This window comes from Trypanosoma cruzi, genomic scaffold, assembly GCF_000209065.1.
Source record: "Trypanosoma cruzi strain CL Brener 1047053516691 genomic scaffold, whole genome shotgun sequence".
NCBI classification, from domain to species: Eukaryota; Euglenozoa; class Kinetoplastea; order Trypanosomatida; family Trypanosomatidae; genus Trypanosoma; species Trypanosoma cruzi.
Window position 1 is genome coordinate 8,005 of NW_001849183.1, and position 22,655 is coordinate 30,659.

A 22,655-nucleotide genomic window follows, 5' to 3' on the forward strand; every position below is an offset into this window, starting at 1 on the left:
TGTTCTCCTTGCGGCGCTGTGCGTGAACAGCGCGGCGAACCATCTTGCGCCGAGCGACGGCGGTGCGAGGGCGTATGCGGCTATCGTGCTGCTGCTGACCGCTGTGCTGCTTGCGGTCACTGTGTACAGCGTCGTTGTGCGGTACGCGGAGGACCACCACTGGCAGGAGCTGCGCGAGCCGCGTCGTGGTGGGCTGGAGGCGCTGCTGCGCGATGACGAGGAGAGCGACGAGGAGACGCAGAAGCTCCACGAAATGACGTCATTGTCGTACGCCTCAGGCACCACCGTTGCGTCGTCGTACCGACCACCCGCACAGCAGGAACTCATGGCCGGTGACACCCGCTCAGACGCACAGAGCGTGCTCGACCGTGCATCCAGTGCGAGCCGTATGATCGATTACGCCGCCATGTGACGTACACCAAGTGGAATTAGTAAGTGTGAGGTGCTTGAGGGGCCACGGCTGCGCTGCGCACCACAGCCATCTATCGTTAAGAGCACCGACAGTTTTGTTGGTCGTTGTTTCTATCGATTTGTTCCTATTTTGAGCGGGTGCTTTCAGGAGTTTTTTCCGTTCCACGATGACTGTGTGGAAGGGGATTGAGTTGTCGCTCTTGTTACTCCTGATGTCGTGTTGTATCGGAATGTAATTTCATGGAGTTGCGTGCGAGGAAGTCAACGCTCATTTTGTGCAATGGAAGAAGGGATCCAGCGAACCGCCTAGTGGAAGTAATGGATTGCAGCTCGACTTACCGTGGATTTCCATGCAGGAGACATTACACTTCTCAGAAACAAAGCGGCGACAGAGTAGCTGCAGGGCTCCGGGTTTTCAGGAACGTCTTCGAAAGGGATTATGTATTGGGGCGCGACGCATTGTCGTAATTCCAGCCTGTTCTGGTGTGGCGAGTGCACAGGGTGATCGTTGTCTCTTTAGCGGTAGAACTGACGGACAAAGTCATCCCAGTCACGTTCCACACTTATCCTCGAGCGCACCACATTCCACAGGCAAGGGATATCGTCGCGGATTGGCCACGCTGGTACGGGGAGGCCCACACGAGGAATTGCTTCTTTTTTTAAAATTTCCCTCCGATCGTGCGAAATTCATGCACCACAGCAGATACAGAGGGGTGTGGTGTTAGCGTGGAGGGTACGATATTTACCGAGACTTTCTCCACGGCAGCGTGCGTCTATGCACCTTCTCATTGAACCGTGGAAGCACGCGAGCACACGTCGACGGTTCTGGATCACCTGGTAACTCGCATTGTGGACGTACCCTTTTTTCCCGCCCGCAGCACTGAGTAGCGCACACGGATGCAGCTTGTCTTTGGCCACTGCGACACACCCAAGAACGAGGCATGTGATGCATAAGCCAAGGAGGCGTCCGACCTCGCACAATTCACAGGCACATGGAGCACCGGCATCGTCGCATTGGCCGAACGTATTATTCGTGTCCGACAGCTTAAGCCAGAAGCTTGCCGCTCCACTGTCGCAGACGACTGGGAACGGACGCGCACGGACTCCACCCTCACTCGTGGGGAAGAGGCCGCACTGGCCTGCTTTCGCACCGGAGTTTCCCACAAATACGGATGGCTGCCACGACCACTGCAGCCCGCCACCCCACGCACATGCCGTTGCTGCGGCGCGGATGCCGCACAGCAGGCACGCCAAGGAATTTGCACGGAAACGCCTCCTCCTCCCGCTGGACCCCACCACGCCACGATCCGACGCCCGGCAGACTGCCCGGTGTGCGGCAAGCACTGCAGCTGCCGCGCCAGCGTCGTGACGCACATGGTTAACGCCCAGGGCATTACGCGCTCCCAGGCGCTGCGGGAATTTGATTTTCCCGGTGAGCCGGAGCCGCCAGAAATCCCACCGGAACCACCGCCCAGCGCTTGAGCGAGGACGAGAGCGAGTGACGTCACACTGATCGCACCTCCGCCGCAGACTGCACAGCCCAGGCCGAAGCTACTCTCATGCAGTTTCCGCACGGCGTCGTACGAAAAGCAGGGCGGAATCGTACTTCATCTTCGGCACTTCCACAAGCAAGAGTTCCCCGAGAAATAGGAGGCGCTGCCAGGAATATGAAGGTCTGACGGCATCCACACCGTTCGAATGCACGTACTTTGAATTCAGGGCTTAAGCGAAACCGGGACCACCATCCCGCATACGAGCACAAGAAAACTCCAGCACAGAGCCACGGTCGGCACCGAAGAAGGAAGCACTTCGTAAATGCCCTTGATGCGACAGGCAGGCGGGCAATGCCGGGGGATTGAACACCCACACACGGCACAGTCTCTCCGACGACGAGAATGTTACTAAGCTAAAAATAAAGATTAAATAGCCACGCGCTGCAAGGCTCGAACCTCCGCATGAAGAACATCAAACCCACACAGAAACCCCACCTCTGCACAGGAGGAGAATGCCACCGAGAAAAAATGCACCGTTTCCCTAAAATGGCACGCACACATGCGTTGATGAACGTCACGCTGTCGCTGATTTCACGACGGCGGAGAGGTGAGGCCGCCGAGAAAGCGCACGTTGCCCGGTGACGACAGCCCGATGGGATCACCACCAGTTTATTTTTGCCGTCCAACATGCGAGTTTAAGTGCCACAGCAATGCCTCTCTGACCCGCTACCGGACTGCACGCCACGGATTATCGAGCCACCGCGCTATCCCCGGGACGGGTGCGTAGCGGTGTTGTGTGCTTCACGGCCTCCGCTGCGGCTCCCACTTCGGGTGCCGGGGCTCTCTTTTACATCTCCGATCGTTGGGCGGACATGCTCTGCGATGGTGGCTGGCGTGTGGGCCTTTGTATTTATTTGAGAAGACAAGAGGAATAGTAACAAAATATATATATATCGAAAGCGCTGAATAGATATTGGTACCGTTATTTACATACCTATCTATATAAATATGCAGCCAATAAAATAGCAATTCAATAAACCAAGAAACCAAGCGATCTGTCAATTTGTAGGAGAGAGAAGGGATATATCCATATCTATACAGATGCATCAATAAATAAGAATAAATTATCGTTTTTATACTCATACCCATATCGATATATCTATACATTGATCAGTGCTTATTTTCATATATATATTCCTCATATAATTTTTTTACCGTTCTTTCTTATTTGTGGCATTTTGCTTCCGTTATACTATGTATTCTTCTCCCGTGAGTTCATTCTTACTTTTTTAGAGCGCATAGGCATTTCGTCCCACAGACAAGTTTTCATATGCACTGAAACACCCCATCGGACAAAATGTCGCGAGGGGTTTGCGAAGCCCATCCCAATTGAATGATGATTGCTATCTTCTTTGATCTCCTGAGGAACTGCGACGTGTGAGTGCGTTGCCCCCGAGACCCAACACAATGACAAATTTCAACGAGCAGTTTGCAGGTTCATTGTGCAGTTTCCTTGAGGTGTAGTCCACACCCGTATTTTGGGGGTGAATACACGGTGTACCTGTAGGGGATGCTGAGGGTGGCGTCAGCGAGGCATGGGAAAACATGTGCTCCGGAACAAGTGTCTGGCGTTGGCCAGAGGAGGTCTTGTGTCAACGGCACCACTGATTGATGGCCATTGATTTTGGGGCTTTGAGCTTCGGTGCTTTGAGGAATGGAACGGCGCTGGCTGACCAGGTGCCACTCGCCATCTGAACTCTCCTGGATATGGCTTAAGAGACGATGCGGGCGCATGCAGAGGGGGGAAAGGAAATAGGACATTGTGTGGACAAGCACGTGGACGTGTCAGATGGTCACAATATCCCTCAAGAAGTGTGGAGCCCCCGACTTAATGATTCGACCGTCCTGATAAAACTGCCTGGGGTGGAGGTGAGTGCGCTGACCTCCGTTTCTTTGAATTTTTCTTTATTTGGGAACGGCTGCGCAGCTGACGTGGAGGGACATCATGCGCACCTGATTCCGGCGTGTGCGATGACGTTTCTCACATTTGAGGGCGATTTCCCCGGTGATTTACTCAGTCAGCCTCACTTTTTTCCCTTGACGACACGTCGCAACGCGGGGTTGGTGCTGAGCGACGAAGGCCTTCCGTCTCGCTTGGAACCAAAACGGAGAGCCCATGAAGACGCATGCTGCTCGCGATTGGTTGACGCGTTGCCTGGGAGGAGTCTGTTTGCCACCGTGGAGCATCTCTTATTCGCTTGATTGCAGAGCCCTCTACACATTACACAGGCCTCGTGCTCCTGAGTAATGCCGATAGGGCGGATCGCATGATGGTGTTTTATTGCTGGAAGGCTCTGTGAGGAGGAAAAATATTATTTATTCTTTCTTCTTCCTGGACGAGACGAATCCTTTCCTTGATTGAAGTACGAGTGCCTTGTCGCAGTTCTTTTCGACTGTTGGTGGCTTTGGTGTTTATTCCAATCAATGGCTTTCACTGGCGGCTTCAAGGCCTAATATCGACTGGTGCCGTCGTTCTTGGGCCCACGTTGCTTGGCCCATCAATTATTTGTGCAACTGGACAACAAAGTTCCCTGTGGGCGTGGATCACGTTTCGCGGAATATGACTACAACAGCTGCTGAGCGGGATGGTGGTTGTTGCTTCCTGTATGACTATGGCAATGTTCTTGCGGATTTCACTCTGTTGCGTGTAAGTGATGTTACATCTGTGCCCCTTTGTGTGGCAGAGGCCTGAATCAACGGAGGATAGAGTGTTGTGATGAAACACAGCACCGACAACCCTCATGTTGCTCATCGTTGTGCTCGTTTTCACTGCGGTCCTCGACGTGGGGAAAATTTTATTTTGTGCGGTATGGAGAGCACTCATCCGGTGGCATATTGCCGTGTGGTGGTCTCTGGTTCAAAGGACCCTGTGGAATACTTTGTGAGGGCGAAGGATGATTGCAGAACTGTCGTGCCCGCACAGACGGAGACGAGAACGGGGTGGTTGATGTGCCCTTTAACATTGCGCTTTCAATTGCGTCATTGGATGCGTGCAGAGCAGGTGGCTCTTTGGTGTCTGTTGGCTTCACGGCCAACCCGCTGGTCCCTTCTGAAGGGCATTCAAGAGCATTTTTCCTCTGAGGGTGTTTCTTCTGGGTGGTCCGCACACTGCAGTTTCCGCTCCGTTGGGCCTTTTCTTTGGTGAGAGGATGGTCTGTTGCACCTCTTGGACCTTTGTGGAGGGGGAGGGTCATGGGGCAACATGCCCGCCGCTTCGGTGTTGGCGCACCGCGTACTTGTGGCCGCGTTACGCAGGAGACATAATCCTCGGTTGCAGGATGAAAGCAACGTGTTCTTGTCCCTTGCCAGCAATGCACGGCCTTCTTGTTATGTTGTTCGGGCTTTTCTGCTGGACAACGAGTTTGAAAATGGTTACGAGGGATGTGTGGCTGCAGAGTTTGAGTGCCGCTTTTTTCTTTTTTTTTGACGGGCGGTGTTGAGGAATTACAGGCGCTTGCAGATGTCATCGCCGGCGTGAGGGCAGGTGTTTCAGCCACCCGAAGCGCGGCTGTTGGGAAGACGAGTTTTACTCTTGCGGTGGAGGCAGGCTTCAAAGAGGCGAATGTGCGGGCTCACCACCCTACTTTCTGTACTGTTTTGCCGCGACGACTGGATCTGATCGCCAGCCACATTGAGCCGTCGCCATGTGGCCGCAACGTTGTCTCGAAGGGGTCGAGAGGCCGCAGGGCACGGCAGTTGCATTCATTTGTGGAAGTGCCACGGGGGGAGGAAATGCTAGCCTTTCGGCATCTGGCATCTTGCTGCCTTTTGATGCCATATTTGTTGAGTCCGTGGGTACTGTCTGGTGCTCCTGTCTTTTACTGGATGATTGGAACAGCTGAGATGTGGAGGGTATTTGCTGCACCTTCTTTCGGTACCTTTGTCGCACGCCGTGTTCGAGACGGTTTTCGATTGCCGCATTGCATGGGGTGCTACAAGGCGATACTTTATGCCACGCGATTCTGTTGTGGGTGCCATGCGGTGGAAATATTTGACGTCGTTGAGGTGCCCTTGGAGGGTGGGGGTGGCGATCCTCCGGCGCGGGTGATTATTGACAGGTTCACACGCCCCTTTGAATTTGCTGTCCCTTCTTTGTACGTTCATGAACTGACCGCTGATATTGCAGAATATATTCAGGCTGCTGCAGTGCTCCATGCATTCAAGGTGTTGTCCTCCGCGCCGTCAACCTCGGCAGCTGACCGACCGGTCTCTTTGAAGGATTCGGGAGGAGGATCCGTTTAATTTGTTCCGCGGCCGGAGCCACTTCCTTCATTTCTTTCAGCTAGACACGCCCACACCGTCACATTGCGTTCTCTTCCCTCAATGGGGGGAAAGGGTGATGACGAACCCCGAGAGACGGTGGCTCTCTTTGTTGCATCGCTGAGTCATCGGTCAGCGGCAGTTGATGCATCAGCCCTTCCTGAGGGTTGGCGACACAAACTCCGTGGCTGAGACGATTTGGATGGGAGTTCACAGGGGCAGAATGCGCGCCTTATTTCCGTGCTTATGCCGATGGGATGCAATTATTTGGCCCTTCCTGTGATGCCTCGTGTGTGCCACGACACTACATTGGGGAGAGCACGAAGCGTCAGTGACCGTGTTATTTTGTTAGACACCACGGCTCTTTTTAGGTGTGTGATTCGACTGTGTGGTGGGTCGGTTGAGGGGGAGGACGTGGATGGGCCGCGCTTACCCGACTGCTGCGCCTCATTTTGCTGAACGCCCGACCAAATTGCTGCTCTCCTTTTGCTTGCTTCACCGGGCCTGGCGACCTCTTGAGGAGCGGTGCGACGGCGTGGACTGTCGGGCTACTGAGGAGGCCGTGGCTGCGCGGGATGTCCTGCGGAATTTTTCTGCGTTTCAGGATTACTGTAGAGAACAGAACACTTCATGCCTCCTCCACGTCCAGGAGAGTAGATGGAGGGATCGCGGTTGTGGGATCTCACCTCACGAGTGTCTGCGCTCGTTGATCGCGTCGACGGTGCGCTCTGTGTGTCTTCGACCACTGCCGAGACATCCCGCCGTGTTTCTTCCGGTGAACGGGAAAATCCACCGACACGCAAGGGGGTGGTGGGGGATGTTGCAGCGAGGAACGCTTTAAAGGCCCTGCAGTGAGGGAGCGCTGCTTGCAAGGATCCCACAGCACTTAGGATTCTGCTCGCTTCTAATTTCTGCTGGCTGTCTGTTGGTTGGTGCCGTTTGCCGGAGGGCATCTTGGCCCGTGCGTAACCGTCAATGACTCTGCTTCTGTGTGTGGCCACACAATGCTTGAGCCGTTGTGGACGGTGAGAGTAATTACTGTGGCGGTTACGACGAAGCGGATGTGTCACGCCGTGAATAGTCTTGCCACCCACTCACCCGCCGCGTCCTGTTTTGGTGATTTTTAAACTTTAATTTGATTTCTAGCACACAAAAACACTAAGGCTACGAAGAAGGAGAAAAAGCGCTAAAGGCTACCGTGAAATTCGAAGGCTCTGAAAGGAACAACAGCACACACACACACACACACACACATATTTATATGCTATCACGTGTTGCTGCTGTGAAGGCACCCCGCACACACAACCGTCGCCGCGTGACCGGATCCAGCGGAAGGAGGAGGGAAGGAAGAGAGAGTGAGCCGCCGAGGCCCAACATGTCCCGGCGTGCGTTTACTTCCGCGGCGCTGCTCCTCCTCGTCGTGATGATGTGCTGCGGCAATTGAGGAGCAACGCTTGCAAAGGAGAATGATGGCGTGATTGATTTACGACGTGTTCAGGAGCCGGCGGGAGTCGATCTATCTGTGCCGCAGACGACGCTGGTGCAGCCGAAAGATGGGGTTGTTCCAGTTACGACGAGGGATTCATTTGTTGCACCTTCTCTCGTCAGTGCTGGTAGAGTAATTGCTGCTTTCGCCGAAGATCACATGGATGCCGAATATCAAGATGGTCAAGGAATTAAGTAAGCCCTTTTCTTCTGATGTGGTTGCGGGGTACATCGACTCTGCGTGGAATTGGTCCACTGTTGTTGGTGAGATCAATAAAAGATACATGGAGGGCACACACTGTGCTTGGAGCAGCGGAGGGAAAGGAGAGTTTGGGTGCTGTGCTCCGCCCCACAACAATCACGAAGGGCAACGGAGTGTTTCTTCTTGCGGGAGGCTCTGATGTGTTTTATGAAGGTGGGTGTTGGAGAGAGGGCGGCTTGGAGCTGAAACTGTTTGTGGGTGATGTCACGAATCCCACGGGTGGCAAGCAGAGTGGACGGATCGAATGGGGCGACCCCAAACCACTCTCGAAAAGGATCTCTTCTGCTTCTCACGAAGGTGAGTGGACGGAGTTCATTGCTTCTGGTGGCGTAGGTGTTGTGATGGAGGATGGCACGTTTGTGTTTCCTCTGATGGCGAAGGATGAGGCAGAAGACGTTTGCTCCATGATCATTTAGTCGACGGACAACGGCAGTGCCTGGGCGCTCTCTGAGGACATTTCCCCTGCGGAATGCCTTAACCCCCGCGTCACCGAGTGGGAGGGACCACTTCTCATGATTGTTGACTGCGAGAATGGTCAGAGGGTGTACGAGTCGCGTGAAATGGGGACAGCGTGGACGGAGGCTATCGCGACACTCCCAGGCGTGTGGGTCATAAAACAGGAGTCTTTCAGAAGGAAAGCCTGCAGGCGGATGCCTTCATCACCGCGACCATTGATGAAAGGAAGGTCATGCTGTACACTCAGAGAGGGAATGCCTCGGGGAAGAAAAGGGCCACTGCGCTCTTCCTTTGGGTCACGGACAAAAACCGCATGTTTTCTGTTGGACCGGTTGGCATGGACAATGCTGCGAATCGGATTTCCGCCAGCACCCTGCTGCACTCGGATGGCAGTTTGCGTCTTTTACAACGGAGGGACAACGGTGAGGGCCGTGTCATTTCAGTTTTCCCGCCTGACGGAGGAACTGAGTGCAATCAATTCCGTCTTCAGTAATTGGGCGCAAAAGGGCATTTTCTTCTCCAGCTTGTCTACACCCACGGCGGGTCTTGTGGCAGTTTTCTCCGGTGCGGCCAGCGATGACACGTGGAACGACGATTACCTTTGCCTGAATGCAACGGTGACGAATGCAGCGAAGGACAACGATGGGTTACAAGTGACGGGACTTGAGTCCAGGGCAATATGGCCTGTGAACACTCGGGGTTAATAACGTGCGTCGTATTATTGAGCCACGACTTCACACTTGTGGCGTCGGTGACCATCGAAGAGGCACCGAATGGGAACACTCCTCCACTGACTGCGGTGTTGGCGGACACTGCGTCCAATCGTACCATGGGACTGTCGTACAGCCATAATAAGAAGTGGGAGACGTCGTTCGAAGGCAAGACAACAACACGGACCAGCACTTGGGAGCCGAAGAAAGAATAACAAGTGGCACCCATGCTGCAAGGCAACAAGGCCTCTGTGCACATTGATGTTCATTCGCTGGGGGAGGAAGAAGTGCCGTTGACAGGCGAGAGGCCACCTGATGCCCTGAGGTTTTGCTTTGGCGCGTGCGGTGAGCACGAATCTCATGTGACGGTGACGAACGTCTTTCTGTACAACCGCCCGCTGAATTCCACTGCGATGCGTGCACTCAGGGACAGGATCCCCGTTCCGACGAGAGAAGCGGCTCCGACACCGCCCGAGAAGATCCGAGTGGTTGACAGAGTCAGAGAGCACATTGCTGGGGATATTACAGAAGAGAAATGAATGGGCACGACGCCCTGGAAACGAATCCCCACTACAAAAAGTCACCTCGCGGGGTGTGGAGCGGCATGAGTCCCGACGACCGCCCCGCCTCTCCCAACGACGTGAAATCGATACTGCGTGATTTAATTGGTAACAACACCGTGCGTGTGTGCGTGTCTTGTGTGCCGCTGCTTCCTCTGGGATTGTATTTGTGTCGTGGCAGCCTTCTGAGCCACAGAGTGTGGATTAGCGACTCCTCACGGAGAATGCACGCCGCATTGCCTGTGCTTTTACTGTCTGTTTTTTTCAATGCTCTTACTTTGTAATGTTCTTTTAAATGCAGTTTAGCTGGAGTAATAAGTACTGTTGTTTTTTATTTGCGTAATGTTTAGTTACTGCACACTTTAATGAGCGAAGTGTTTCTCCTCTTTTTTTTTTTTTTTTTGTTTCCCACACACGGTGCCGGCGCTGCGACTGTGCGTCCCACGGACTGCGCGAAAGGAGGATTGAAGAGACAGGCCGGATGCCGCATGAAATGTGAAGGATGTTGTGTGGGCTGGTGAGACAGTACTTTTTTTTGTTTTAATTTGATTTTCTTCTTGGTGCGGGCAATGTGTATATTACACAACCACACGGTTCTCTTGTGCTGCTCGGCACATGAAAAAAAAAGACCTGCCGAATCAAATTTTAATAATTTTTTAATTTTACTTTTGGGAGTCATGCCGGAGCCTCAACCTTTTTTGCTCTTTCCTTTTGTAAATCCCTGCGGGTTATTATTGTTTTTCTTGTGCCCGCTGTTACTGTGTGTCTCATCGCGTCCCGTCGAGTCTCCCACTGTTGGCTGTGCTGTTGAAATGCCCTCATTCCTTTTCCTTCTTCCCTGCTAGAGGCGCCGATGGTCCGCGACGACGATTGTTTGTGTTTCCCATTTTTCGATGGCACGAGGGTGACTGGGCGCGGCCTGCAGAGCGCACTCGGAGGGGAGCGGATGGTGTGCGCCGTGCGTTATTGTGAGTGTGGATCGACACCCGTTAGAGAAGAGAGAAGTAAAGGACATCGCCGTGGAATTGGATGCGCCCCGTCCCTCTTGTCGCCGCCGTGTGTGTGCCGTGCGCATGGCACTTTACTGCGGTGCGACGTGGATGGCGGTGCTTTTGCGTGTGCCCTCTTGTATGTGTTGTGCGGCGGGCTTCTCTTCCCCATGGCACCGCCCTTGTGTGTGGGAGAGTGGAGGGAGTGGAGATGTGTGAGGGTGGCCGTTGTTTCCGCACATTTGGATCTTCCTTACATGTGGCACCTCTCGGCAGCCTCTTGCAGCACCCAGACCGTGCATTGAGAGGATGAGTGGGTCTGCTCCAAGCACAACGAGGACAACACGCTGCAGTGCATGACGGAAACCTGACCGGCATGTGGTTGCAGCGCATGGAGCACGTGCACTAGTACGCGTTGGGCGTTGCGCTCATGATTGTGAAGGAGAAGCGGCACGACATTGTGGCGCTGTGTGTGTTGCGCGGCCGGGCGTGCCGGCGATTGTGAGGACACGGAGCTGTTAAACTGAGAGGAGAGGTGGACGTTGCGGCGCAGCGTGAGCGCGTGACGGACTGCCTGTGCTGGGAGGGCCCGACGATCCCGAGGCCTGTGCTGGAAGGTCTGAGGAAAGAGAATAACAGTAATGGTGACTGTGGGAGTGTGAGGAACGGTGCACGGGCGAGGAGCTCTTCCTTTTTTTTGTTTTGATTGTTGTTGAACGGCGCCCACCTAATTGTTGTGTTGCGGTGGTGCGTGACTCTCATTGCTGGATGGGACGGTGCGTTGCTGTGTGACGTGTCTTTTCTTTTTTGCTTTCACTCTGCGTTGACGGGAGTTATTTTGTGCTGAAGGCTGCACGCAATTGACAGGAGTGATGGCGATGATGATGACTGGCCGTGTGCTGCTGGTGTGTGCCCTCTGCGTGCTGTGGTGCGGCGTTTCGGTGGCCAATGGTGATACTGGAAATGATCTTGAGCATTCCGGCCAAGGTGATGTTGGGATTGTTAGTCATTCTTCTTCCTCGGTTGTGGGTCATGGGGATAATGGAGTTGTAACTGATGGAAATTTTCGGGGCAGTGGAAGTCACTCTCCGGGCCTTGCTCCTAATGGTGGCAAAACTTCACCTACTGGTGTTGTTGAGGGTGTGGGTTTAAAAAGCTCTAAGGATGCCTTAACTCCTGCAGAAGAAGGCCGTGGAGGAATGCAGGGTCAGCAAGAATTAGTGCCCAAAGTTTCACATCAGCCCGAAGCGGGAACAACAGGGAAAAGCCATCATAATGCGCCTGAACAGTTGCCCAACGCAAAAACCGAATTAGGAAATGGTGGTGGTGCAACTGCGGAGGGTGATAAAGTAAAAACCACCGTGAAGGATGGACAATTGGGCGGATCTTCCACGAACGACAGCCATTCACCAGCAGCAGACCGAGGGTTGAAGGAGCAGGAAGGCACAGTGAGAAAGGCAGCATCAACAGTGGCATTAACGCCAGCAGTGGGACGAGAAACACCACCTAAGGCGGACCCAAAAGAGGACTCACCGGAGGATAAAGCCGCGTCCAGCGCAGGTGTCACGCAAGATTCACCAACTGTCAGTCAACAACAAACACATTCTTCATCATCCTCCCAAAGTGGAATTGATCCGACTTATACTCCAGGGGAAGGACGCGATGCGGAGGAAATTTTCAACAATAACCAACCATTTGGTGGGGTAGTGCTGAAAGAAGGAGCACAACATGAAACTGTTGCTGGCAGTGAGAAGCCAACAATACCAGCAGCTAACACCCGCAACATAATTGGCACAACCATTTCTGGCGACAGCAACAGCAGTACCTTGACAATTACAGCTTTGCGGTCTGATGCTGGAACGGAAGGCACTCCAACCACCAACCATCTGAACCGACCCTCCACTGAAGGCGCCACACCACCCGAAACGAATTCCGATGGTGAAGCTGTATCAGCCAACAAATATGATACGGTCTCTCAGAGTGCAGGATCCAAAACAGCGCCAACCACAAACGCGAAACCAGTTGACACGGCGAAGCCTGTCGACAGTGACGGCAGCATCGCGGTCTCCTACACCACCTCCTCTCTTTTGCTTCTTCTTGTTGTTGCGTGTGCGGCTGCGGTGGTGGCCGCGTGAGAGTGAGTGAGAGAGAGCCGTGCACCGCCCGCACACACACTCGTCTTTCACCCACTCTCTGTGTGTGTGTCCCCTTGCATGGACTCTCGCCCTCACCTCATCCCACGAAGCACACACATAATGTGCCCATTGTATATATGCATGCACACCCATGCAGGCACGTTGGTGCTCTCTTTTGCACGACACGCACCGCTGCCGTCCTGCCTGGCTGCATGGGCGGAGCACCGTAACTGTTTCTGTTTTGTTTTTATTGCATTGAGTGGGCGACCTCTCTCTCTCTCTCTCCCTGTGTGTGTGTTTTGCTTTACGGGAGCAATGAGAGTGTGTGCGCTGGTCGTCCCACGCTTCGGCTTTTTGTTTTGTTTTTCATTGTTTTGTGGTTGAGTGCACCCATTCCGCGGGCTGCATGTGTGTGTTTGTGTGTGATGATATGAGTAATTTGTGCGTGTGCTATCTGCCTCTCTCTGCCGTTGCTTTCTTCTGACTCTCTTGTGGCGCACAGCTGCTCTGCAATTATAGGCGCTGCCAAACACACAAGCACATGCACACACATGCCGTGCTTAAAACGCTGAGAATGCACGCACGCACAGGATTGTGGCTGCGGAGGCCCTCGCGAGGGGCGAAGAAGCCTGCGTTTTGTTTTTTTGACATGTTGCTCGGTGTGTATTGACGCGCGGCGAATAACGACACACCCGCCGTGACTCCTCCTGCTGGTGGCAACAGTCGTTGTGTGCTTCCGGTGCGCTGTTCTTCCGTCTCGTTCCGTGTGTCTGTGTGCGTGAGTTGTTGTTGTTGGGAGTGACTGCGGTGGGGATGATGGTGCCACTCACTGTGGATGGGTGGCTGTGCTCACTTTTTCATTTCTTTTCTATTCATGTTTTTCCTCTATTTCTTTCTCAATCACACACGAAGAAGGGAAAAAAGCGCTAAACGCTACCGTGAAATTCGAAGGCTCTGAAAGGACCAACAGCACACACACCGCCCACACACACACACACACATATTTATATGCTCTCACGTGTTGCTGCAGTGAAGGCACCCCGCACACACAACCGTCGCCGCGTGACCGGATCCAGCGGAAGGAGGAGGGAAGGAAGAGAGAGTGAGCGGCGGATGCCCAACATGTCCCGGCGTGCGTTTACTTCCGCTGTGCTGCTCCTCCTCGTCGTGATGATGAGCTGCTGCACCGGTGGAGCTGCATCCAGTAACGACACGTCGCCAGTTCCGGGATTTCCAAAGAGGAAATATTTTGGTTGGAGGGGTAAGAATGATGAAGCAAGATTGTTATTGCTCCGCGTTCCCAGTCTTGTTGAGATGGATGGCGAAGTGTTTGCCGTTGCCGAGGCGAAGTTGAAGAATGGAGTTTTTTTAGTGGGATTGCCTCGGAGCTCCTGGAGTTGAATGATGAAACCCCAAAAGAGTTGGATACAACTCAAGTGAAGACACAAGTACTGGTGGAATGCTCTTCAGAAGAAGAGAATTGTGCCTCCCATGAAGCTGCTCAGGCTGGTTTCCAAAGCAAAACGAAAGTATATTTGGGGCAACCAACAACAGTTGTGGAGGGAAATGATATTTACATGCTTGTTGGAAAATACTGCCGGAAACCTGCTGCCGCTGGTGCTGGGGGGAGTGAAGCAGATAAATGGGGACTTTTTCTGGTGAAAGGGCCAAGTGAGTGGTAATGGGAGAAGCAGCAAAGGAATACTTTGGAAAGAAACCAAAGATATCCCACCGACAACTTTTGTGAAGGAACCTCAATCCTTGACAAGGCTGATAGGCGGTGGTGGATCGGGTGTCCACACGGGAGACGGTACTTTTTTGTTCCCAGTGGAAGCCACGAAGAAGGAAAAGGATGAAAAGACCATTTCGTTGGTTATATGCTCGAAGGATACTGAGAGCTGGACGCTGTCGAAGGGAATATCTGCCGATGGCTGCAGCGATCCCTCCGTCGTGGAGTGGAAGGACAAAAAACTCATCATGATGACTGCGTGTGATGATGGCCGCCGCAGGGTGTACGAGTCCGGTGACAAGGGGGATTCGTGGACGGAGGCACTCGGGACACTCTCGCGCGTGTGGAGCAGCAAAAAGGTCGGAAGTGAGAAGGCCGTTAGGAGCGGGTTCATCACAGCGACGATTGAGGACAGGGACGTGATGCTCCTCACCCTGCCGGTGTATTCCAAGACTGAGAGCGAAGAAAATGGAAAGGGCAGACTCCATCTTTGGCTGACGGACAATAAGTACATTGCTGATATTGGGCCGGTATCTGTGGAAGGAGACGATGAGGTTGTCGCCAGCTCCCTGCTGTACAAAAGTGGAGATAATAATGAGTTGATTGCACTGTACGAGAAGAAGAAGGGCGATGAGGAGAAACCATTACTCGGTATGGTCTCTGTGCTTCTGACTGAGCAGCTGGAGCGGGTGAAGGAGGTGCTGACGACATGGAAAAAAGTGGACGAACGTGTCTCCCAGCTGTGCACCACTTTAAATGCTGAGGAGAGTACCTCATCTGACAATGCCTGCAGCGCTGATGTTAAGATCACGGCTGGGCTGGTTGGCTTTTTGTTCGGCAAATTCTTTGAGAACACATGGAGGGACGAGTAACTCGGGGTGAACGCCACAGTGAAGAGCGGTGCAGCAGCGGTAACAAAGACCTCCGATGGTTTGACCTTCCGGGGAGCGTGGGCGGAGTGGCCCGTTGGCAGTCAGGGGGAGAATCAGCTGTACCACTTTGCGAACTACAACCTCACTCTTGTGGCGACGGTGTCCGTCCACAATGTGCCGAAAGGAGATACTCCCATTCCTTTGATGGGTGTGAAGATGAATGACAATAAGAATCCTGTGCTCCTGGGACTGTCGTATGACAAAGAGGGGAAGTGGCGGGTGTTTTGCAGTGACGGAACGACTAAGCAGCTCAAACGCAATTGGGAGCGAGAGAAACAGAACTAAGTGGTAATTTTGCTACGGAATGGCAACCAGGGCACCGCGTACGTCGATGGTCAGCGTGTGGGGAGTAAAGAATGTGCATTGGAAGATGCGGAATTGGAAGTGGTATCACACTTCTACATTGGAGGGGATGGAGGCAGCGCAGAGGACAAAGAAAGCCGAGAAGGCGTGTCTGTGACGGTGACGAACGTCCTGCTGTACAACCGCTCGTTGAGTGACAATGAGATCCGCGTCCTTAACCCGAATAAAGTCGCCATTCAACAGTTGAAGGATAAGTCGTCGGAGCCTTCACCAGTTTCTTCTGATTCCGTTAATCCTAACACCTCTCCAGTTACCGCAGCTGCTCAGCAAACCGGAACTTTGTCTACTCCTGACGGAAAACATCTGACGGAACAGGGACAGTTGATGGGGAGCAGTGGTGCGGGCAGTGGCGGTGCATCCACATCAGCAGTGTTCACTATAACTACTCCTGCAGCAGGAGAGGAGTCCGTAATGCAGGTGGCGTCAGGATCATCTTCTGATGGAAATAAAAATGTGGATGGCGGTTCCTCTCCTGATGGCGACCCAACGGTGGAGACAAGAGAAGAAGGAACGAATGGGCAGGAGGAGGAGGTTAATACACAGGTCAGGGAAGTAAATGCTACGGTACTCAGCAGCAACCTCGGAAATGTGTCGCATGAAACTAACAGCGATGCCGGCAACATGCGTGAGAGCGGACTGCTGCCATCGCTGCTTCTGCTTCTGTTGGGACTGTGGGGGTTTGCGGCTCTGTGAGGAGAGACTGGCTGCCGCGTGGGACACTTGCGGCATCCGCAGCACGGAATTAATTCCAAGAACTAACTTTTTCCTTAAGATAATTTTCCTTTTTTGCTTTTTGTTTGTAATTTATATTTTTTTATAAATTTTTGTTTTATTGTTGTGCGTTTTTTTTTTTTTCTGTTTTTTAATGTTTTACTTTTTTTTCATTTTTTTTTTTTTTTGTCTTCTCACTCCCCCATCCCTCTTTTTTTGCTTTTGGGGGCAATCACTATGGACGTTTTTTCCTTTTCTACTCTTCCCTCTTTCAATTGTTTCTTCTGCACTCTTCCTGTGAGGGGTGCCGTGTGTTTCCCGCCCAACTGCTCCACTCGCACACCCACCGACACGCTCATGACGACGGCCCTGTGCGCCTCGCCTGCTGCACGCATGAGGAGGGGCCGCGACGAACGGCGCGCTGAGGGAGCCGTGACGTGTGGGCGTGCGACGAGGGCCTGTGGGGCAGAGCACACATTTCTTTCCCTCTTGTTTTGTTTTTTTGCGGCCAGGGCGGGCAGACACCCGCAGCGCCACACACACAGCCACACCCTGCCGCCGTTTTTTTGTTTTATTTATTCGATGGATGTGTGCTGCCACCGTGCGTGATTTTTGAGGTTGGGGCCGTGCCGCATGTATTGCTGCCATCCAGCTGTGCCTCTTGCTGTGTTGATGTGCCTCCATCTGCTTCTCTTCTCTTTTTTTCTGCTTCTCCAGCACAGACATAAGTATTTGCGCAGTGCTCTACAGGAATGCTCTTGGCGACGGTGGGACGTTGGTTTGCATCCCATGCCGAGATCGCGAGGCCGCTGCGTGTGTGCCTGCGGTGGGAATCACGGTGCCATTGGATATGTGTGGGAAGCCTTTTGCATTGAGTTTGTGGCCGGCTGACGCGGCTGCACGACGCCCGCCGTGCGTGAAGGTGTTGCCTGCTCTTGGGGTCATTCTTTTCTCTGCCCTCTGTTTTTGCTTTGCCGGGTGCGTGCGTTGCTTGGTGTGTGCTGACGCGTGACGGACGGTGCCACGATGGCCTCCTCCGGCGGTGACAGTCGCTGTGCTCTCGGCACACATCCACACACACTTCCTTGTCTCTCTGTGGGAGTGATTGCAGCAGGGCATTGCTGCGAGCGTGATGGGGACCACGACGGCGTCACCCCTCGAGAAGGTCCCACGCTCTGTTGGTTGTGGAGTGGCGAGCCGGTTTGTCTGCAGCTCGACTGGCATAACCACACAGTCGTTTTATTGCGGTCACTCCGTCGGCATCACCCGCCGCGGTGGTGTCCGCAAGAGCCGCAGCCCCGATGAGGATGGCCTCGTAGTTATCTGGCAGCCCAGAACTTCAGGCCATTCGCCCTTCAGGATTGCCCTGCAGCTCGACTGGCGCAGCAGCGGCCAGGCATCGTACTTCTCCAGGAGTGCAGGCACCAGTGTGCCCAGCGACGAGGCTCGTTGGCTGTGATGAATTCCACCAGGCCTGCAGTGGGCGTGCCGGTGGCGTGGCCTTCGTGGTGCGCCACACCTTGCCGTGCGAGCGCCTGTCGCTGCTGGCACCAACTGCCTGGAGAACACTGCCTTCCGCGTGCGCCCACCGGCCAGCCCCAGAGTGCACGTGGTGAACTTCTGCAGCCTTTCCACGGCAATGGCTCACGCTGCTCAGTTTGCGAGCACCATTCGTCTCCCTGGTCCTGCAGCGCCTATCGCGGGCGACCCGAATTCACACCATGAGCTGCGGGATGGTTGCTCACCATCAACGACGGCAGGAGAGGACCTCGCCGCCACCCCAACCGGCATGGAGTGTGATCTGTCCGACGACCCGGCACAGGCAGCGTGGATTAGCGGCGACAGCGTCTCGTTTCCCGACGTGACTGCGCAACGCGTACTGCGTGTATCCCACTTGACGTCCACCCGTTTACATGGACTCGGACCACCATCCGCCATCCCACACTGCAGGGACGGAGGACGGCATCCCGCGACAGGCAGGCATGCTGCCACGACGGAAACATGCCGCCTTTGCCCTGCGTGAAGCTGACGGTGAAGCTTCCACCTCGGCGTGTGGAACGCCCCTGTCCATTGTAATCACATGGTTGGAGATGCACCGAGGCACCGTGCGAGTGGTAGCCGTGACAGCTCCACAGGAATCTGGACGGACGGAATGGAGCATGCCGAGTGTGTTTTGGAGCCAGCATGCAACGCGCAAACAGCCTCAACAGGAGGCAGTCCACCCCAAGCTGAATTTCCCCACAAACGGGAGGACCGCAATCATGTCCTTCGCCGTGGCTTCTCCATGCTGCTAGTGGTCCGTGCGAAACAGCTTGGTGCCCTCTGGAGCCCAGGCCGGTGATACCTTGAGTCGTGGCGGCACCACGTCCCTGCCTTCTGGGATCGGCTGTGCTGTGGTGCTCTTGGAACTGCGACTGTGCTCTGCCGTGGCAGCAGGCAAACCCGCTCCTCCGTCACACTGTCTGAGTCTCACGTGCTGCGATCCCCACTGTTGTCTCCACACTTTGTGCTCGCGTGCTTCCTGGTGACTGGGATATGGATTGGCCCTTCACGCCGTGTGCGCCTGACTCGGCCATCCGCGACTGTTTGCCTAGCTTGGCCCCTGTCCTCGGCGGCGTATCGCGTGCGCTTCTGCGCCATCTTGCACCCGCTGCCCGCTGCTGACACAGAACGATGACCAACACCTCCCTTGCCGACGGCAGCCTGCGAGGTTCCTGGGAAATGGAAGACACCACTCCCATCCGCAACCACGGGAAGGACGCATGCCGCACAGAGAGAGTTTTCGGCCCCTCCGTTGCTTTCTGTCCTGCTAGGGGTGAGCGAATGACTGTTCCACCGCCGCCTGTCAGCACTGCTGGCACACCACCGACGTCAGCCTGGATCCACGCCACGACGCACGGCCTCCGAAGTGGTGACGCCTGTGAGTGACGGAACGGCACGAGAGCTGAGCGAGCGCATCGCCGTGGAGTGTGAGCGTCGCAGTGGTGGCATCCCGCGCTGCTCCGTCGCTGTCGCCGTCGCCGCTCTCGCAGTTCCGATCGGTCTCTCGACTGCGTTTGACACCGTTGACAATGGACGAGTGCTGGCCGTGCTCGGCGGGCTTCCGCGTCTGTGCCGTCGCGCCCAACGCTGGTAGCGCAATCACCTGGGAGGCTGCCGCGTTGGGGTGAGTGCTCGCGAGCAATATTCCCGACAGCAGCTTGGTTCAGCTGTGTCAGCCCAATGCAGCGTCGTGGGACCGAAGCTCCCTCTCCACCACGTGGATGGTCTGCCGCGCCGTCTGTACAGTATTCAATTTTCGTCGGCGTTCATGCACGCTGACGACCGCACGCTGGTTGCGTTGTGTGCGGACCTCCGTGAATGTGGTGCGGCAATGTCGACTGCCGTGTCCGTTGTGGCCACATGGGCTGCCGAGCACAGCCTGAGGCTCGACGCCGACGGGAACGGGGCCGCTCTGTTCTGCATCGCCTCACACCGACAGTCTGACGAGGACGCTGCCGACCATCGTCTGGGCGGTGGGAACCCACGCGTCAAGTCACACCTGGTACGTCTGCTCGGCAATGCGATTGATCGACATCTCAATTTCGTTTTGCACTTCACTCCCACTGCAGGGCAGACCGTGCCACGCTGCCATCAGCCGCGGCTGGGCGCAGGAGCTGGTGCGTCCCAGCACATCATGCGTTCCTGTCTGGCTGGATGCGTCCACACTGTTTCGCACCACGGCGGCGAGGCAATCGCACCGTGTCCGGCCTCCACTTACCTCCACAGCCTGGAAGTGCGGCATGGCGACAGCTGCACGTCATTTCTCGGCCCACGCGCATCAACGAAGGATACTTCTGCCCACCTGGCCACTAGTCCAGCACCGCTGCGGAGGATCATTGGGTTCCGCGCATCCACACAACACGAACGCCTCACGCGTCTCCGGTATATTGAGGACGTGCGTGGCGCAATCTGCTTGGAAACCATGCCGTCATCAATGCTTGAGAAGGCAGCGACGACCATTTCCGCTGCCGGGAGATGCCGTCCTCAACGGACTGCGACGCGTCTGTCACCACATGGGGATCTCCCCGCACCACATCCGCGCCCCTCATGCTGAGCACCGCATTGTTGTCTGAGGTACTGTGAGCTGCAGCGGGTTGGGCGTCTTCCAGCCACGGCACGCCAAGGACGCCCTGGACGGTGTCAGACGATCGGCCGTTGAAGCGGCCTGCGCCTCTCTGGGGCCATGTATGTGGATCCGCTGCGCTGCCACTCGACTCTCCGGACGGCCGAGCTTCCTGTGGGGCCTCACCGCACAGCCGCTGGCAGCCTTGCATGATCCTGCCGAGCGGAGTGTCCTGCCGCCGAGCATGGCCACAGACAGTTCCCAGTTCCCCGCCTGGAAGCAGCAGCGTCCCAATCACCCACACGAGTTCCCACCGCCACAGACTCCCTCTCGGCGATGGAGCCGCTCCGCCTTGGCCCGCTGGTGGTGCACGACGACGTCACCGAAGAGATTTGTACCGTGCCGCTTTTGCTGGTGGATTGAGGTCACGCAGCTGGCTCCACATTTCTCCCATGACACCGCGCAATCCCACGCAGCGTGACAGCGGATGCTGATGCCGTCATGGCACGTTCCCTCCCGCAGGACTGCGCCAATGCCTGGCACGTGGACTGCCTCACTGCAGTCAGCCGACTGTACGGAATGGATGTCCAGGAGGAAAAGGAAAGCGTGCACACCGCGTGACAGGCGCTTGTCGGTGTGGCGAGGACTCTATTCCTGGTGTTGACCGGGAAATCGTTCCCCGAGTGGCGGCACGGTGCGCAGGCGTGATGCGACTCCTGCCCTCTATTCGGCAGAATGGCACGCACCCTGCAGAACACAAATGACACCCTGTGCCGGTGGTGCCGTCCTTTCTTCACTGAGGAGACCGACCGTTACATCACCTGTAGTGGCCTAAATTTTTGTTTCCAATTATGAATGGTGGGAGTCAGAGACACTCTCTTTCAATATCTGTCTGCGTGTTCACACACTGGACACCAAACAACCCTGAACTATCCGCTGCTTGGAGGAATTTCGCGAGCTCTTGCCCACACGGGTGCTGCACTCGGCTGATCGTTTTCGAGCGGCTGCTGCATCACACGTTGTGGTCCAAATTTTTGTTTCCGATTGTGAATGGTGGGAGTCAGAGACACTCTCTGTCAATATCTGTTTGCGTGTTCACACACTGGACACCAAACAACCCTGAACTATCCGCTGCATGGAGGAATTTCGCGAGCTCTTGCCCACACGGGTGCTGCACTCGGCTGATCGTTTTCGAGCGGCCGCTGCATCACACGTTGTGGTCTAAATATTTGTTTCCAATTATGAATGGTGGGAGTCAGAGGCACTCTCTGTCAATATCTGTTTGCGTGTTCACACACTGGACACCAAACAACCCTGAACTATCCGCTGCTTGGAGGAATTTCGCGAGCTCTTGCCCACACGGGTGCTGCACTCGGCTGATCGTTTTCGAGCGGCTGCTGCATCACACGTTGTGGTCCAAGTTTTTGTTTCCAATTGTGAATGGTGGGAGTCAGAGACACTCTCTGTCAATATCTGTTTGCGTGTTCACACACTGGACACCAAACAACCCTGAACTATCCGCTGCTTGGAGGAATTTCGCGAGCTCTTGCCCACACGGGTGCTGCACTCGGCTGATCGTTTTCGAGCGGCTGCTGCATCACACGTTGTGGTCTAAATTTTTGTTTCCAATTATGAATGGTGGGAGTCAGAGGCACTCTCTGTCAATATCTGTTTGCGTGTTCACACACTGGACACCAAACAACCCTGAATTATCCGCTGCTTGGAGGAATTTCGCGAGCTCTTGCCCACACGGGTGCTGCACTCGGCTGATCGTTTTCGAGCGGCCGCTGCATCACACGTTGTGGTCTAAATATTTGTTTCCAATTATGAATGGTGGGAGTCAGAGGCACTCTCTGTCAATATCTGTTTGCGTGTTCACACACTGGACACCAAACAACCCTGAACTATCCGCTGCTTGGAGGAATTTCGCGAGCTCTTGCCCACACGGGTGCTGCACTCGGCTGATCGTTTTCGAGCGGCTGCTGCATCACACG

The 22,655-nt window shown here is 54.8% G+C and overlaps 3 protein-coding genes and 4 pseudogenes across 3 annotated transcripts, besides 7 other annotated features; all 7 read left to right on the forward strand.

Annotated features, from left to right (window-relative positions):
* On the forward strand, nt 1-412 carry Tc00.1047053508143.15 (dispersed gene family protein 1 (DGF-1), putative; the record flags this gene model as incomplete). Its single annotated transcript, XM_805575.1, has 1 exon — nt 1-412. A coding segment is annotated over one exon (412 nt), but the record flags the coding sequence as incomplete, so codon positions are not given.
* Nucleotides 1-22,655: a sequence feature (areas not merged during assembly with more than two copies in the genome that could not be assigned to a particular haplotype).
* Nucleotides 3,159-6,881, forward strand: Tc00.1047053508143.30 (annotated as a pseudogene).
* Nucleotides 7,455-7,478: a microsatellite.
* Nucleotides 7,486-9,798, forward strand: Tc00.1047053508143.50 (annotated as a pseudogene).
* Nucleotides 10,338-10,362: a sequence feature (AT_rich).
* Tc00.1047053508143.65 lies at nt 10,996-11,322 on the forward strand (annotated as a pseudogene).
* On the forward strand, nt 11,559-12,821 carry Tc00.1047053508143.80 (mucin-associated surface protein (MASP), putative; the record flags this gene model as incomplete). The annotated part of the gene is made up of 1 exon (XM_805573.1): nt 11,559-12,821. The coding sequence occupies one exon, from the start codon at nt 11,559-11,561 to the stop codon at nt 12,819-12,821; it is 1,263 nt and encodes a 420-aa protein (XP_810666.1).
* Nucleotides 13,635-16,541, forward strand: Tc00.1047053508143.90 (annotated as a pseudogene).
* Nucleotides 13,792-13,822: a microsatellite.
* Nucleotides 16,646-16,679: a sequence feature (AT_rich).
* Nucleotides 16,688-16,744: a sequence feature (T-rich).
* Tc00.1047053508143.110 (uncharacterized protein) lies at nt 17,689-18,015 on the forward strand (the record flags this gene model as incomplete). The annotated part of the gene is made up of 1 exon (XM_805574.1): nt 17,689-18,015. One exon carries the CDS (start codon nt 17,689-17,691, stop codon nt 18,013-18,015), a length of 327 nt encoding a protein of 108 aa, XP_810667.1.
* Nucleotides 18,020-21,444: a mobile genetic element.